An 18,093-nucleotide genomic window follows, 5' to 3' on the forward strand; every position below is an offset into this window, starting at 1 on the left:
ACCAATAAAATCCACCTCATTGGTTCAGGATCAGGCAGCTATTGAGCCAAAATACCAATGCATTTGAGGCTCTCGTTGTGATGCTTCAACCAAAGATTGGTGTCAATGAGCAACAAGTTGTGTCTTGGCAGCATGGTTGAAGCACATACTCTCTTTTTAGCCCATGAACACCAATATTCTATCTCAATATTTCTGTGAAAGTAAAACAAAACTTGGATGTTGGGGAGCTATGAGAGAGTGTAAGTCACCTTTTAAAAATCTACTGTTTTTTTTCAAAGATTGTCTGTTTGTCTTCTGCAAACCGTCTCCAGCCACCTGTTTTTGGTACTTTGTATTTAATCAACAATTGACTTGACATGCTGGCACTTTCTATACAGTAGCTGAAGTCATTATGAAAGTGCCTCTTTAGAATCATGAGCCAAGTCGTACCCATTCATAACGTGGCAATTAACAGCTGTTCATGCTAATGAGCTTAGCGAAATAGGTCTGATACGAAATTATTATGAAGGAAGATGAGGATTTGTCTGATAATTATGAAAATGTTGTCACATTTTGACACTTGTGGCTTTGGAATTCACTCAAAGTGTATTGGAATTGCTTTGTGAGGGTGTGGATAAATGACTGAAGGAAGGTTAAATGCCTTGGTTCTGCATTTCCTACATTCCAAGTGGTAAAATCTCTTCAGTGAGTTTTAGGATTTCTTGCTAGTTTGGTAGCATCCAAGATAAGTGATAGTTACCAGCAAGAATTTAACTTATCATATTGTCAATAAAAGACAGCAATATTGCACTACCAAGCAAACTTGACCCATATGACTGTCTGAATAGTACTGTTGTCAACATCAGTTCACCATAACAGCACAGGAATGTGCAAAGAAATGTTGGTAAACTCAATTGAATTCAACTTTATTTATATAGCGCAAAATACAACATCATTTCAAAGTGCTGAACAAAATATAAAGTCCATAGTAAGAAAGAAATAATCCAACAAGAGCCACTTGAACAAGCATTTAGCGACAGTGGGAAGAAAAAAACTCCCTCTTTTTTTTACCCCAACCATCTGCTTCGACTGGTTGGGGTCAATGAACAGAAGGGCAAACAGAATAGGATAGAAGGAAAGTCCATCCAAGTGTCCCAGACTAGTTCAGCCATGAGCCATCGATCAGGAACCCCCAGATCCAGCATCAAGACACCTGAAACAGAAAAGAAAGCCCTCGGAGGGCGAGGAGAAGGCACAGACTGCAGAAAAAACACGATACACTATGATACACTCGTTCCTAGTGGTTAGGTTAACATTAAACGTCTTGCGGCATCCTCCGTGCGCTGTAATGCTACCACTACAGACAAGGTTTCGTCTTGTACTGATCACATGTAATGATAAATGGGGTTGACATCAATGTAAATGGTGTGAAGCAGTGTGAGCAGTATGATGGGTTATGGAACACAAATGAAATTAAAAGACCATTAAAAGCAGATAGTTACAATTCTTGCAAAAACGTTAAAATCCAGGACAACTTTATACTAAAGGGTACTTGTAGTTAACTTTAATTGCATGCTCCTGCAATATCATGTAATACTGGAGGTTTAGTCAGGTAGCTTTTGTCATAAGTCAACTTAAATTAGTGCCAAGTAACTGCTCATCACCGTGTTACCTCTTATACGGGGCTTGTAGTGCTTTGGATCTGCCATTACACACACTAATCTTTTGCTAACTTTAGTTCTCAGGATCACTTGAGTATTCTTTCCGCCATCCCTGTCAGAGTTTGTGCTCTTTTATAACATTTTCATAGCAGATTTCACTCTTCTTGAGTTTGATTTTTTAGCAATTCAACATCAAGCCCTGCAGGTACAAAGCAAGCTCTGGTCTGCGATGCTAGTAATCACTGTTTCTTCCTTATCCACCCGCTCACAAGACAAAACCACTCGTAGATCATCAGCCGTTGGCCTGTGCAGATGGGTATTAATTATCCTACGTCCTCCTTATTTGGCCACTCATTTGCACATGTGCTGTAAATGTCACTGCAGAGATGAATGAGGAAACGAGAGCCAGCTCAGAGCTTCCATGCAGCAGAATGTCAGGCGGAGCTAGTAGGAGATAAGATATTGGATTTGGTATGGCATAGATTCTGGCACAAACTACATTATTGGATGCAATCAGATTTGTACGTCTTTTGTTTTTGGAAATGTATCAGCTGTGTTGGAGCAAACATTTCCTGAATTTCCATGTGGATCCCTTCCTGGCAAAGAGAAGGATAATATATTGTTCTTCTGTTCTCCACATTGTGATCATGTATCTAAAGAAGCACATTGTCATTTAGCCAAATCATCTGCCTTCTCTGAAAACAACCCATTAGTGTAAAAGAGCCATTATTGTGTTTTAAGTTTTTTTCTTCTATACACAGCGTGAATTGCTTTTGGGCCACCTATTGTTCTGACATTGCTTTTTTGCAGATTTACGAGTGGATTGAAAAGCACTTTAGAAGAAAAGCTCACACATTCTCTGTGTGGCCTTTAAGGTGCCTGGAATAAAGGAGTATTTGTATTAATCGATCACACGCCAAGACTGGTTGAAGCCTGGCCCTAATGGTAGCTTGCTGTCATTTTGCAAGCAGCTTGTAAAAAGGATTAGAGTGGCTCTGTGGAGTTAGGGCACATGAACAGCAAAGTTCTGTACTCGGCAAGGAAAATAAATCAATTTATCCCTGATGGTTGTGCAGTTTGGGAGCATAATGTCTAACGATGATGGAGTTTGGACACTTCATGCTTGTCATTGTGAAATTGGACTGCCGTGTTGCTAATGATGGTAATGTATGTTGTGCCTCGCCTACTAGAGTAATCCTTCACTTCGTCTCACTTAAATGCATCTCATTGTCTGGCATATTGCATTATGAATACCATCGGGGGCGGAATTGGAGGTGAATTTAATTTATGTATTCATTCATTTGAGCAGCAAGTTAATGGAAAAACTGTATAACCACATGAATTTCTTCCTTTTTGTTGCAGGCGACTGTGACTTTGAGAAGCCGCTGGCAGCTTGTGGATACAGCCAAGGCCGAGACGATGACCTTGACTGGGAGCAGGCCAATACGAAAGAGAAGTCCTCATCAGACCCATGGATGCCCTCAGGTAAGAAAGGCCAGAACAATGAGTTGTCCATTCTATCATCATACAGAATATCATGGCACCATGACTTCTTGCTTCAAAGGTGTGGATCTCTCCTTGAATGAGTTCTGAGAAAAGATTACTCCTTGGATGGATATCAAGTTTGTACTTGTTGAAAAAGTTATTTGATATAGAATTTCTAATTGGTGTTAGAAAAAGGTCATTACCAGGTTTTAGGTAGAACTGCATTAAAAAACCATCATGAGATCCAAATACATTATAGCATCTAGATATTATGAAACTGTAGAATTTGCAGCCTTCTGGCAGGGTTTTTGATTTCATGTTTCACACATTCCTACATGTTTTTCATTGTATACCTATTATCATTTATCGGCTTTCCCTAATTGGATGTTAATTACTGAAATACTAACGTCTTGCCAAAAATGCTTTATAAGAAGTTGTTCTGGTAGCTGGAGAGGTGCCCGGGCACTTCTCCAGCACTGCTGAGGTGCCCTTGAGCAAGGCACCGACCCCCAACACTGTTCTAATCATTGTAAAGTGACATTGAGTACCCAGAAAAGCGCTATATAAAATTGATGTATAATAATAATAATAAAAGGAATAATTCTGTTGAATATGTTTTAAAGAAAATATTTCCCTGTATGCTTAAATCTTGCATGAACAAAAACAGGGAAAATCAGATGCCAGATCAGTTTGACTAGTCTCTTTTCTTGGGCCAGTTCTTTTTCTGACATTTGGTGGTCTGAATAAAGAGAACTTTGAGATTTTCAAGCACATAACAAAATAAATTCATATCCATGTAAGTTTGTAAAAGAATCTCTCATTTTCTAAACTACTTTGGCTAAAATTATTTAAATATTACCGGGAGTGAAGTTAATTGCAAGCTCTAATAAAAGACCATGTATAAGTCCTTGTGAATGGCTAGTGCTATCTTAGTTGTACAACGTATTGGATCTGGCTTTGTGCATATCTCTCATGGGTGTTTCCTCCTCAGAATCACTAGAGGAGAAATCTGTAGCTGGACCTCTGTCTAAGAAATGCGGATTATTTCAACGCGATATGCAACAGAAGTCGCAATAACTGCTCCATATAATTCAAAAGTAGCTCCAACACACATCCTTGTCATCTGTTGTAATACATTTAAACAATATTAAGATATGCTTTCTTTTTCTTGAGGCACCAGAGTGAGCGAGGGCTTGAACGCATATGACCAGTACATGAGCTCTATCATACTTTTATCTTCATGTGTGAATGTATAAACATTTACGTGCAGCTTGATCATGTTTACAGTGTACTCGTGCTATATGAAACTTAGCTTTCAGTCAACAGAAACCTCACTGTTGAGATGTGCCTGCCTATTAGATCACATCTAACATCCAAACAAAACTGTATTTCTAACACAGTTTCACGTTTTGTGTAAAAATATCAGACCTGAGGAATGTTGCTCATGTCAATGAATGAATAATAAATAATTAAATTGTTACCGTTGGCTTTAGGCTTTTACTTTGAAAGTCAAATTTAATTGACAAATTCCTGTTGCCTCTTACAAAATAAAAGCAAATTTATGTCAGTGGGATTTTTTTTACTTTTAAAAACCAGTGACTATAGTGGAGTTTAGTGCGGTAAGGCTGTAAGATACCGCTCTAAACTGGGAAACACATATTATATCTAACAAGATCAAACAATTTATTATCATATATTGTAAAAAAGAACCCTATTTTAATATTTCTTGCTCTACACTTTGAGAGAAATGTGATGTTGGTATTAACAATAAAAACATTAAATGCAAAGCATCCCCACACATTGATCTAAACTGAAACGGCACCAATGTTTGAAATTAAAGTACTTTGAATCCTTTTAATTGAAGAGCTCAATTCATCAGCCCCATATTGAAATCCATTTACGTGCTTTCCCTGCATTTCGTGTCTGTCGCACACGATTTGTCTCTTTAATGTTCCATTGATTGCTTTTCATCTGATTTGAAATGCAGAGATGTCACCGCTGCTGAACAGAAGGCAACTCAGGAGTCAGACTAATGGAGTGACAGTTTTTTCATGCTGTAACAAAGGTAGCGTTGCAACCTAATGAATATTGTTTTCCTTCCCTTTCTGATGCCTAATCTCACAAAAGAGTGCCTCACAGATAGATTGCACTGGGGCTCCAGTGACAGAAGGGGAATTAATTAGCAAACCCTCGCTAATTTCTTGCAGCCAGTGCCCGGACCTGTTTGTGTGCACGTCAGAGTGATGTGTGTTGAACTGCCCTGGAGAAATTAGTCGCCACGTAAGGGAGGAGTGTCTTTCTTATCCATCACAATTGATTAATGTGGAGATACTTGGTAACAGGGGAGAGGTTACAGAGAAGTCTGGAAAAGCTCTGACCATCGAATTAACCTCTTGCATGGCATGCATTCTAAATTTACCAAGTCTGATTAGAGTGTCTGCCTTAAGCGGTGTGGAATGGTGATTGTGCCTTCTAGTCTGAGTGTACTTCAGATGCGCTTGTTGTTGACTCGTGCAACTTGAATTATGCGTGATTAACAGGTTGCAGATCTTTCTCCATATCACAGAGTTAGCACTCAACCTGCCGTTGGAAAATTGTAATCTCTCCTCTTTGACCACGCTGAAAGAGATGTGAAATGTAGTGTACTTGATGGGTGAAATTGTTTCATGGTTAAAGGAGGAGGAGGTGGGATGATGGGTAAAAATGCATTTAGGTGGAAGCTGCACGGGTGGGGAAAGCTATCTTACCTCTGATTGCTGCCTTGCACTCAAACTGCACTTCACAAAATGACCTTATCATTGTTACAGCACCGATTGTTATCCAAGATAGCGCCAGTTTTACAGTGGAAATATGTTTAATGCAATTTCACCAGCAGGCGTTACTGCCTCAGACATTGGTAGGAGTGCTCATACTGCAGGAATGTTTAGAAAGGGAAAAATATGGATAAGGACACCTGTAGAGTCACTTTATGGAGCATTACTGAGAAAAGCCTAAAAACACTGCAGAAGCTAAACATTAAGAATCTATGGCAATCGCGCCTGTGTCCGTCACCTATTGTCTGAAATGTGTGTGAGTGCTGATTTTTAAAAAATGAATAAAAAATAACCCCAACGGTCTTTAAAGTGTAATGGCATGCAGTTAATTGACAGGGAAATAATGACATGACATTTAAAGAACGTTCATCAAAAAATACTAATAATTTTAGGACTCAAAATCAAAACAAAAACCGATAAAACTAATCAAGATGCACAAATGAAACGCAAACAACACGAAATAATACCATAACATACTAAATGATTTCACACAACGAAAACCAACGAAATAATGTCTCCAAAACACACAAAATGACAACAAAAACACACTAAATGACAAAAACAATATACAAAAAACCTCCAAAACACACACTACAACAAAAATATACTTAATAACTTGAACACAGAAAAAAAAAACAACAGAAATTGATATAACAATGATAAAGATTCACCTTCTGAGATTCATAACATAACACAACACAACACAACCTTTAAAGTGTGAGCCGTTAACATTGAAACAAGAATGTCTGGCAGACATTTAAAGAAAGTTCATCAAAAAATGAAAATAATTCATTTTAGAACATAAAATCAAAACAAAAAACTCCATGAGTACACAAAATGACAACCACACAAAACAAAAACAAACACAAGATAACTCTGAAAAACGAATCAAATGAGTCAAGATGCGCTCAAAAAACAAAAAAACCACATCACAAATAAACCCCAATTATTTCAAGACCACACACTGCAAAAACCAATGAAATAATTCCAAACACGCAGTGTCTCCAAAACACACAAACGACAACTAAATACACACACTAACTCAAACACAGAAAATGAACAACAAAAATATACATAACAAGTACACACATTATTTTTTGGTCCTTGTTCGTGACCCATTGAAAACAGGTCTGCCACCCACCAGTTGAGAACCTTTGCTTAAGGCAGCAGTGTGATTTCATTAGGCTTGTAAAATAAATAGAAGGCATCCTAAATGTAGGAGCTTCACACATGAGCAGCAGTTTGATGTCAGCCTGTTCCTAACTGGCCCAGATCCACGGCTGCATGTTAATAAGAGCCCCACACTCACTGTGAAATCAAGCGTAACGTGGAAAAACACGCCCTGTGGTCACCCGACAAAGAGACAAACAGTTCCTAAAGCTTGTGGTTGTTTGTCACAATCTTCTCCCTACTTAATTGGTAGGTCTGAATGAAGAGAGTGGCCTGTTTTACGCACCGTGCGGCACTGATTGCATGCTTTGCCTCATTTTGAGATGGTTCATCCCAGTTTGAAGGCTACTCGTGTGTCTGCTTGGCCACTTTTCACTTTGTGTGTCTCCCTATTCCACAGCAGAAAGCACAGACAGAGCTGCTACTATTGTTTACAACAGTGGTTCTCAACCTTTTCAGCCTGCAACCCCCAAAATAAATGTGCCACAGACTGGGGACCCCCACTGTAGCTGAAGGTGGTTGAACACAGACATGAACATTGATGGACAGTCATCTGGAGACAGGGAGGGCCATCTATAGGGAGGGATAAAGGGGAGAGCTTTTTGGGGACCATACATACAGTAAAGTCAGTAAAATGATGGTCCTTTCTTCTATGAATTTGTGATAACCACATTTATTTATTTATCTAAATAATATCTACTGTTTATTAAATGAATTAAAATGGGTTGAAATTCACCAAAAATGGTGGAAAAGGTGGTGAAAGTGGTTAAAAGTTGGAAATTAGAATGGTCAAAAACGGACAGGGAAAAGTGGTAAAAGGGGTTCAAAGTGTCAGTTTTGCTTAAAAGTGGCATAAAAAAGTAGGGACAATTAGTTCTAACTGCCAAATAATGGGCATGACAAATTGTGGATGTGGTTAAATTGGCTAAAATAAGCATGAAATATGGTGAAAAGACTTTAACAGTGACAATACTGGGTCAACATATAGGGTGGGAAAAGTTGTGGAAAGGGTTTATAAGTGGAAAAAATGTGCAGACAAATTTTAATGTATTATGCAGACAATACATTACAATTTGATGGAGAAATGGCAGAAATTGGACTAAAGTAGCAAAAATGCATTAAACGGAGCAAAAATTATGGCAAGAAAAAGTGATGAAAATGGGTTAAAAAAAATGAAAAGTTTAGTGTAGCTCCAGAAAGAGTAAAAAATAAGCAAAAATGGGCCGTAATTGTTAAAAAAAAAACATTCTTAGTCCTGAACCGCTGGTTTACACAAAAACTTGATCTGTGCTAAACAACAACCAGTCCCTCAAACTGGAGTCTGCTTTAACACCAGAGCTGGACTCACGTGCCCTTGTCACACATTATATTTTCTGAGATTTCCACACTGTTGTCTGTGCTTCATGTGGCCGGTTTGGGAAGTCAGCAGCACTGAAGGGTTGTGAGGATGTTTCTTTCCAAACACCGTTAAGAGGGAAGCCGTTATTTAGTGAGTCCCAGCTGGTGCAGAGGCCGCCCCTCCTCTGATGCTGTCATGGATGTAGCCAGCAGTGGACTAGCTGTACCCTGGCTCTCCTCAGAGACTCGTTCTGGGAAATAATGGCAGAAGGAGTAGTGAAGGTCCTCTAACTCAGATTAATGAGTGGTTTGTATTCTGCTAAACATAATGGCAAATTCACATCCAACTAAATGGCTTATTATTTTATTCCTTGTATCTGCAGAGTGCTGCAGGAGAAAAAAAATATGTTTTTGTGGTTTTTTTTTTCAATCATTGCAAGGACATTTATTTTGATTTCATGCCCTTGGATGATAATAGCATCCCAGAGACAAGCAAAGCACTGAAAAAGGGTTATTTATGAAGCAAAATTGAAGCTCTTTGTCAAACTCTGGTAACGCAAATGCATATTATTCCAAATCATAGTCGACATTCTGTAAAATGTAGCTTCCATTAAAGTCTTTCAGCGTTATTTACCTATTGTTTATGGTCCCTCATATGGCATTCAGATGAAAGGGGGAGAAGCTTACTGAAGGACGTCAGAGATTAAATCAGAATATAAATCACATCAGCAAAAGAAGGGATTTGTCGTTGCAGAGGGAGAGGGGAGGCACACACCCCTTTGCAAAAATAAGCTAATTGCCTTAAAGCCATTCACAGACGAGTGGAAATCGCACCTTGGACGGCAAGGTTGTAGGATCAAGGTTGATTATAGGGCAGCAAAGTATACGATCCCTGATGATCAATTTAGGGATATTAGCGATGACGGTTTTTCCACTTCCTGTGCTTTGAAAACAAGCCAAAATAGCACAGTGGCCATGAAAGCTTTAATTCTTTTTAAACTGACCTTGTAAACACCTAATTGTGAATGAAAATGGAAATTCTGAATTAAACTTAAAAGTCTCTGAGAAATCGATATTTATGTATGATTCTTTTGAAATGCGAAAAAATACCTAACTAGTCTTTTACTATGGTCTACTACTGGTCATTCATATACATTAATGTATATAAGCCCCGCCTTCATCCTATAGACCCCTATACAAATGGAAACGATCGCGGAGTGCGTCCAGCCAATTGGCTTTGACTTCCTGTTTTTGAGACTGTCAATCAAAGTGAATGCGGAACTGTGCACGGAAACAAAACCATGCATCACAACAGCAAACATGTAAATATGATTTTGGCTATTACCTGACCCATAGACCTATATCAATGCAACCCAATGCGACATTGTTATGTTCCGTGATGGGCGTGCAGAAAATTAGAGGCGTGGCTTCTGGTAGATTGCAGAGGCAAGGGGAGAAAGACGTCCTCTCAGAAACTCCGGATAGCAGCTTTGAAACCAAATTAGATGATGGTTTATTTCAATTTTATTTCCGAATTGAAGAATTCCTCGATCTTGTAAAAGCTTCATTCCGGTCATTTTGCGCATGCTCCTCCTGACGCGATGACGTGCTGGTGATGACATAATTCAAGATGGCCGCCCGGACTCAAGTCGAGACTATTTATTTAATAACAGCCTTAGAAGACATAATGGGAGGTTGCCTTTAATGGGAATGGGAAATTAATGAAATAAAACATGTACAGTAGCTGGCAATATGCACCTATTCCAGTTGGTTGCAACACGCCAATAACCAAACAAGAAGAAGACGACGACATGGATATAAGGAAAAGAGTGGATGGATGGAAGCATTCACACAGACATCAGCAAATGGAACGGGCTTCATTGAGAGACGTGAATCATTGACTGCAGAGCTTCACTAATGACACGCGGATCATCATAAAGTCCTCTTTTCACTCAATGTCCTGTATAGTGGAGGTAGGGGTGTTCAAAAAAATCGACTTGGCGATATTATGTCGCGCGATTCTCGGATCGATTGCATTCGTATCGTTTTTTTTTAACCTTTATTTATCCAGGAAAGTCTTTTCCACTGCAGGAGACATTGTAGCTGCACAAAGAAGTGCGCTGAAACCTGGGCATGTTGACCAGCTTGTGTTTTTTCAATAAAATCTAAAAAGAAATACCTCAGTTAAGTTGCACTAAAGTCAAAGTTAGATTAAAAGCCACAGGCAGATTGTATGTTATTGTTTGTGTTTTGTGTGTAAAATATGCCATTAAAATATATTTTATACATAATGTTTTCATGAAGGTGTACACATTTACAGATTAGTTGTCTCTTAAGTCATATATATATTAAAAAAATTGCAATAATTATACTTTAATATTGGGATATATCGTATCGTATTGTGACCTATGTATCGGGATACGAATCGTATCACCAGATTCCAGGCAATGCACACCCCTAGTATGTTATTGTCGAGCTGCTGCTTCAAAACTACAATCAAAATAAAAGTAAAATTGTTGTTATTGTATGGTCTTCTATGTTGTGGCTGAAAAGAAGAGGTTTGTTGTGTGTTTTTTCCCAAAATGTCCACAATCAGATCCCTACCCAACCCCCAGACCTAAAGCGGAATTGAATAAAGACGAACAAACCTGTTTACCATGTAAACCTTAATTCGAAATTACTATTTCCATGTAAGCATGAAGCAGAACACTTTCATTCAGAATAATTCATTCTGAATTAGAAAACATAATGTAACCGTGTCCAGTGTGTTGTCACATGATGGAGGACTTATTCTCACAGAGAACACAGCTGAACACAGGTGCCATCTTGCACATTATTACACACTTATTGCACTGCTGCCATGCTGATATCACTCACAATGCATACCTAGATGACAAATTCAGCCGTTAATTGTCTTTGATTGACGTCTTGCAACAAAAGACGCAGCCAGGGAACCAAATGGAGGTCGGTTCTTTTTTGACCAGAGCGAGCAGCTGAAACGTGTTCGGCATTGATGGATAATTTTGGGTGAATCTGTTTGACTCCATCAAAGAAACCTGCCAGGTGCCTCGTACTGAGAGCTCCAACTTCTCCATTGTTATTTTATCAGGCTCCTTTCATGTTTCAAAGGACACTCCGAAAGTTGTGGGAGAATTGAGTGGAGGCCAGGGCTGTTCACGTCGGCAGCCTAACCCTCGCAGCGAGAGCTTTTTTGATTGGTAGCAGACAGTGAAAATAGCCCTGTCTTCATTGACATTTCCGAAGCGGCGGCAGTGCTTTTCTGTGGCGGTGACCTCTGTGAATTTTATTAGCAAATGAGACCTGGAGGGTTAGGGTTTAAAGAGCGCCCCTTCATTCTGATTTCCTCCACATAATGATTTTCAGTGTGTTCAGGACCTGAATGGAAGAGGAATAATGAGCACCAGTCATTATTGAAAATGATTTCCTCCACTAGACCATCACTCAACTCTCAATTAATCCAAATACCATCATCCTATAGACTTTGATTGCACCGATTAGACACTTTCTCATTGTGAACTGTATTATAAATTTATATTTTTTTTTTATTTTGGCAATAGTCAATCTCATTTTTGTTAGTTTATTTTCTCGTTTTTTTTTTTTTTTTTTTTTCTGAAGCTGCCATCCTGGTTTGATTTAACCTGTATCTAATTTGCTGGTCCTGCAGCATCTACCAGAACACAACACATCAATAATAACACAAACATAGAGAACACATACAAATTAAAAATCTGACCCTCCAACCACCATTGGCGTTCCACAAGGAGATTAAATGAAAATACATACATTCATACATTATAGGCACAACCAAACTGTTGTTTTCGGTTCCTTTGGTGAAGTTCCTGCAGACGATGTTACACCATTTATTTTTTGACGACCAAAATTATACTCAAAAACACAGATTGTGAAGTCATAGCTATAACGACTACCTGTCATCTGATGAATACTGTTGCCAGATTTAGTAATTTACCCTCCATCTGGTCATTATAGAGATATTTAGCTATGGTGGGACCTAAATCATCAAATCTACTCTACAAAACTGTTGGTCTGTACCAGATCTGTCTTCATGACCAATGACTGTGGTTACCCTCGCAATTCAGAAAGTCTAAATCAGTATTTTTCAACAAAAAAGCGGTACATCTTTTTACATAAAAAATGTCCTGTTGCCCACCACCATTCAAAAGTTGTAAAATGACACATTGCAGATTAATACAGCACATATTTGAATGAACCTGGCCCTAATTTAAACACAAATCTAATATATCCTGAGTCAATTGTGTTGTTGGTTCTTTTGTCACAGACCGTCCCTCTAATACAGATGTTGCAGATGTTAAACCAGCAATTTCTAAGTCCGTAGCTAAGGCTGCAGCTTGTAGCTATCGAATATTTTGGTAATCCAGAATTATTTTGATTATTTCATCAATTTATTGAATAATTGGATGAAAGACCAGCTAAATTCAAGCTCTGTTTTGAATAAACAACAGGAAATAATGTGATGTCAACCTACGGCGACAAATGCAAGTATTGTAAGAAAAAATGGAAAACAATTGAAGTTTTTCTAAACAACTAGTATTTTTTTTTTTTTTAATAAATGAGGCTCCAAAGCAGAATTTTTTTTACTTAGCAGCATATATTCTACATGCTGTAATAACTGACACTATAAGGGGATTTTTATGACTGTGCTACTTACTGTCCCCATTGTCAGCCACGCATTCATTTACTGTCTAAATATTGTTTTTAACCAATTCAGTGAAATTTGACTGCTCTTGTTTTGTTTGTTTCTGGAGTCATTTTGTGTCTTTATGTTATTTAGTTTTTCTTGTTTTTCTTGTTTTATTCTCGTGGCTGTCTTGTGTTTTTTGGATCATTTGTATATTGCATTTGTCATTTTAGTTTTATGTCATTTTGTGTCTTTTTTGTCATCTTGTCTATTTTTATTTTGAGTGTTGTTGGATTTTTTTTGGTCTGTGAATATTTGCCTGTGTTCTACCAGTTGCCCATGTCTGGTCTAGTTCTTGCTAAACAATTTTACCATCAAGTTATATTTTGAACCTGCAGCAGCTCTTCAAATCTTCAAAAACATGTAATCACTGTGCTGAAAATAGAATATTGTCCAACCTAATATCAAAACCATTTGGCTTTGTCTAACTGAAGAGTTGCTCCTTCTTTAGAGAACGTCAGCACTTGTCTTAAAATCATAAGATATTTGAGTTACATTTATCAAGTATAATTTTGTACGCTATTCATTTATACTATTTTATTGTAAGCATATACATAGGTGTAATGAAAGACAAGTCTCAGTGAGCGAAGTTTATGTCATATACCCTAAATGTATAACTGTGAAAAAACTCATTGGCCTCTGATTTTTCATTATTATGGAAAACAGAGATTAAAATGGAAATAAACTATGACACGGAATATACATATACTGTGTGTATGTATATACTGTATATATATATATATATGTTTTTGGAGAATATCACACATCGTCATCATATTGACCCTGTATAATGGGTGGTTGAATGTGTAGCAAGGGTTTGGATGAGTTAAACAGATGTATTTTGTGAGATTTGGCATAATTGGAGTATTTTGTGCTTCACTTCTGAAGCTTAGAACAACAAAACAATTAAAAAGATTTTACTTAAGATTTAGCAGCATTTTCAGCATTATTTTGTCACTATACACAAAGTCAGGAAAAACCGCTAAAATACAAATAGGTGAACCCTGAAATTTCGAGACCCTTTTTATTTTAATCCTACCACAATAAAAGAAATGCAATTTCTTTCTGTGTCAAAGCTACAAATGTCCTTTTTAGCTGTGTGACTTCAAGAAAACACATCCTGATTGCAAAAGGAACTCATCATCTTACTCATTCATTTTCCTCACCAATCTCCATGTTCCCTACGTTCATCCATCATTGTAATAGAAGGTGAAGGTGGCCTACATTGGAATAATAATAAATCTGTTCCTCTGAATACCTTAGACAATAGCCAAGCCATGGCCTTTACGGAGCTGCAGCGAGCTCCGAGTGCTCTCTATTTTTAATTGGTCTTCAGCACACTATTGTTACAGCACGGGAGCTTGAGAGGGAAGGAGAGGGCAACGACGAGGAGCCAGAAAACACCCCTGTGCATCACTAGCACATTAGCTCAGCATCAACACAGTGTCCTTATAATTTGCTCTTTGTTTCAGGGGCTAATTAGCTTGTCATGGTGCCGCGTATCCCACGAAGAACGTGGTCATTAGGCCCGGAGAGCGTAGAAGCTGAATGACAATCATCTGTTCCACAGGCATCATCCTACCTTCTTAGACAAGGCCGCTGATGCTGTGATGACGAGACACTTGTGCGAAATGTGATATTTTTGGTCGGTGGCCAATGATGAGGCTGACAATTATAGTTATACCCGTAAATTCAGGTCAGTTCGCTTTAAACTTCAATGTTTTCAACCACATACAATATTTTTATATGTTCTGTTCATTCTTTGGTTATTACGTTTCAAAACCAAATCAAAATAACAAATAACCAGTGTGGTTATTATGTTTTATTGACTTAAAACCAAAACAGAAATACAGAAAAATCAAAAACTAGATAAGCAGTGTTTTTCTGTTTTAGGATTAAAGTATTAAAGGTGCAGTCCGCAACTCTCAGATCCCTCTCTCTCCCTCCCTCCCCGCTACTCTCTTGCTCTGCCTCCAAACTTTACAAAGTCCCTCCCTCAGAGGAGCTAACAAGCTAACGTTAGTCTGACAGCAACATCACAGTAATATAACATGCTCTGTTATAAGCATATTACTGCAGTGCTTGTCTCTCTCTATGTGCACACACCTCAGCAGCAGCAACAACACAGTGTCACTTACGGCAGCCACATGGAGGCTGCTGCGTGCACATGAACACATGCACTACAGAATTCTAGTGTAACAATTACAAATCAAACATGATGTAAATCAAGCATCAGTAATTATCTTTCAAGCAGAAAAGTCACCAATTCCATCTTCTACTCCTCCAGACCATACACTGTAAAAAAAAAAAAAAAAAAAAAAAAAACGGCACCCTAGCTCCGGGAAAGGGGTGGTGCTTGTGAGCAACAACTGTCAGACAGCCCATCAAACACAGTCCTGGCTCTGATTGGTTCTTTTTGCTCGGTCGCGGTGCATTCTGGCAATCTGCCAAAGGCAGCAGTAGCAGCAGGGGGGGCTCAATGAGTCTGTTTTTTTCACACAAACTACTAGTTTCATGTAAAGCTGTCCTTACATAGTGACAGCTTTAGCAAATATGACAAAAAGTCGCTTTTCAAACAGTTGCAGACTGCACCTTTAATGGCAAAATCTTGTTCCGTTTGTGAGATATTTGGATGTTTACGGGTAAATTATAGTGAGACCTTAAAAACGTATCATTCGTTGGAGCAAATGGGACCAGAACTGAAGTTCTGGGACTTCTTTATTTCAGCAGTTTTCTGGTTCTGCTTTCATTCAGTTTGTGGATGTTTCAGCTCGTAACAGCTGCTCATGTTTTGTTTTGTGGTGCTATGGTTCAAATAATAATAAGTAACATCATATTCTTGGTTTTGATTTAGTTATGTATAAATAACATTTCAATTCACCAGCTCATCAGTGACTTATGCGTTGCTGCTTTTTTTGTCCGGGTGTAAAAGTCAGCCCCCACCTGTGGGTCCCCACTGTGTGGTGAGCTGAGAAGATTTCACTTTAAAATAGAAAAATGCTGCTTGTCTGGTTTTTCATTTTTCTGTTTTTCTGTTTAGGTTTTGAGCCAGTAGAACAAATAACCACTCTTTATTTGTTATTTTGATTTGGTTTTAAAATGGAATAACCAAAGAACGAACCGTACACATATTCTTCTACTGGGGAGCTTTTTCGTTATTCAATTTCTCGACTTGAAAAGCTACTAAAGGCTGCTTGAGGGGTGTGATATTTTCCACCTCTAATTACCAACTAAGAGCGTTGTTGTACACGCAGCTTTTAAAGCAGCACTTGTCTCAACAATGCAACCTAATGTGAGAAGTAAACAGCATGTTTTAATCACAGAGGAAAGTAATGGTGCCGGCACCTTTCCCTTTTTTACATGAGTTGCAACAGCACAATTCATCAACGGATTATTAGTGCCGGTTCGCGTCACACAAAGGGTTGCCGGTGCCACCAAAGGAGAAAAAGAAAAACGCTGTGGGTACCTGAGCAGATGGTTGGGTGTTATTGGAGAGATGTCTGAGCCTTCAAATGGAGGCGCTTGATTGAGGTCGGACAAATAAGTGTCTTAAAGTCATCTCATCTCCTGCCCTTCTTTGTGTGCTCTACACAACTTCCTGTGTAGCTTCCAAACTAATTAGACTCAACAACGGAAGTGAATAATACATTATAAAGCTCTGGGAGAACAGCAATGAATCACAATCCAGTGATCAGGCCGTGTAGAAATGTCTGTTTGCCAGAAATCTGCTCACAAGTTGTATGATAGGGATATTTAATACAAGAGAATAAAAAGAACTAAACAAGAAGGAAGTTTATTCAAATCGTGCAAAGAAAACACACAAGCTGTAACACTTTTACAAATGGTTTTATCATCCATTTTTGTATATAAATGTGTTCATAAAAATTTTTTTTAAATATATATATATATATATATATATATATATATATATACTGTATATAGATAAGTTGGCCACTTTTTCTTTCGTGACCTAGCTCATATCTGGACTTGTATACCGTACAGTAACATACAAGCTGTAATCATGTAGGCTATTTTGAAATGGTTGCTATGGCAATGCTTTCTTTGCTTTGAGGGTCACTTTTGAGGGATACATGTAATACATTATAATGTATGACGTGACATTAATGCTCTTTTCAACTAGGCTGCATTAAGACACCACTAGGTCACTCCTTTTAAACCAGTTATGCTGTGGCACAGTAGTTTGCTGTGAGACATCAACAAGCATGCCTTAAAATACAATTAATACCAAGTTTTACCTGGTAATTTAGGTTTTTTATAAAGTACTGTGAACCCTTTAGTATTCACGGGCACTCTTCCAAGACATTAGGTGGCGGTAGTTTGCACAATAAGACTCTAGTAGGCAAATGTGCCATGGGACATTTTTGGATTTAAATGAGGTATTTAAATACCTAATGAGTACCTAAAGTGAACAGAAGATTATGTATAATTAGGAATGCACCAAAATTATTATTGGCCGAAACACCAAAAAAAACAATTTATCCAATTATTAGCACCATTGCAGTCATGGCTCTGACTGTGTACTAACCTCACTAATGTGAAGACATTGCAATTGCAAAAAATGATATCAATGCTTCAAAGAATAAATCAATAATGCACAACTACAATGTTTAACTTGACCCCACTCGTGTACATTAAATAATAATGCACAGGCCTATAACTGACTTGTCTGCTGAAATACAGTCATATAAAATATGTTCTCTCATAAAAACACCAAGTACATGACAGCGGAGGCATCATTGTTTACACTCCATGGTCTATCTCAACCTCTTTGCTTAGAAAACGCTTTAGTATATTGAAATGGGTTCACACCTCAGACACATTGGCACGTATCAAGACGAGCACATGCTGGCTGCCGTTTTTGCTTGGGTCATCACAACATCCTGTTTCA

General features: G+C 38.1%; 1 protein-coding gene across 13 annotated transcripts in view; it reads left to right on the forward strand.

The window, feature by feature from the left end:
- The window catches only part of LOC114478755 (receptor-type tyrosine-protein phosphatase mu), a 229,975-nt gene that overhangs the window by 50,040 nt on the left and 161,842 nt on the right, over positions 1–18,093 (forward strand). For all 13 annotated transcript variants that reach the window (XM_028471987.1, XM_028471977.1, XM_028471983.1 and 10 more), the window contains exon 2: positions 3,003–3,125. In XM_028471987.1, coding sequence (XP_028327788.1) covers positions 3,116–3,125 — 10 coding nt within the window. In that variant the 5' untranslated portion in view covers positions 3,003–3,115. The remainder of the gene's footprint in view (positions 1–3,002; positions 3,126–18,093) is intronic.

Source organism: Gouania willdenowi, chromosome 17 (assembly GCF_900634775.1).
Source record: "Gouania willdenowi chromosome 17, fGouWil2.1, whole genome shotgun sequence".
NCBI lineage: Eukaryota > Metazoa > Chordata > Actinopteri > Blenniiformes > Gobiesocidae > Gouania > Gouania willdenowi.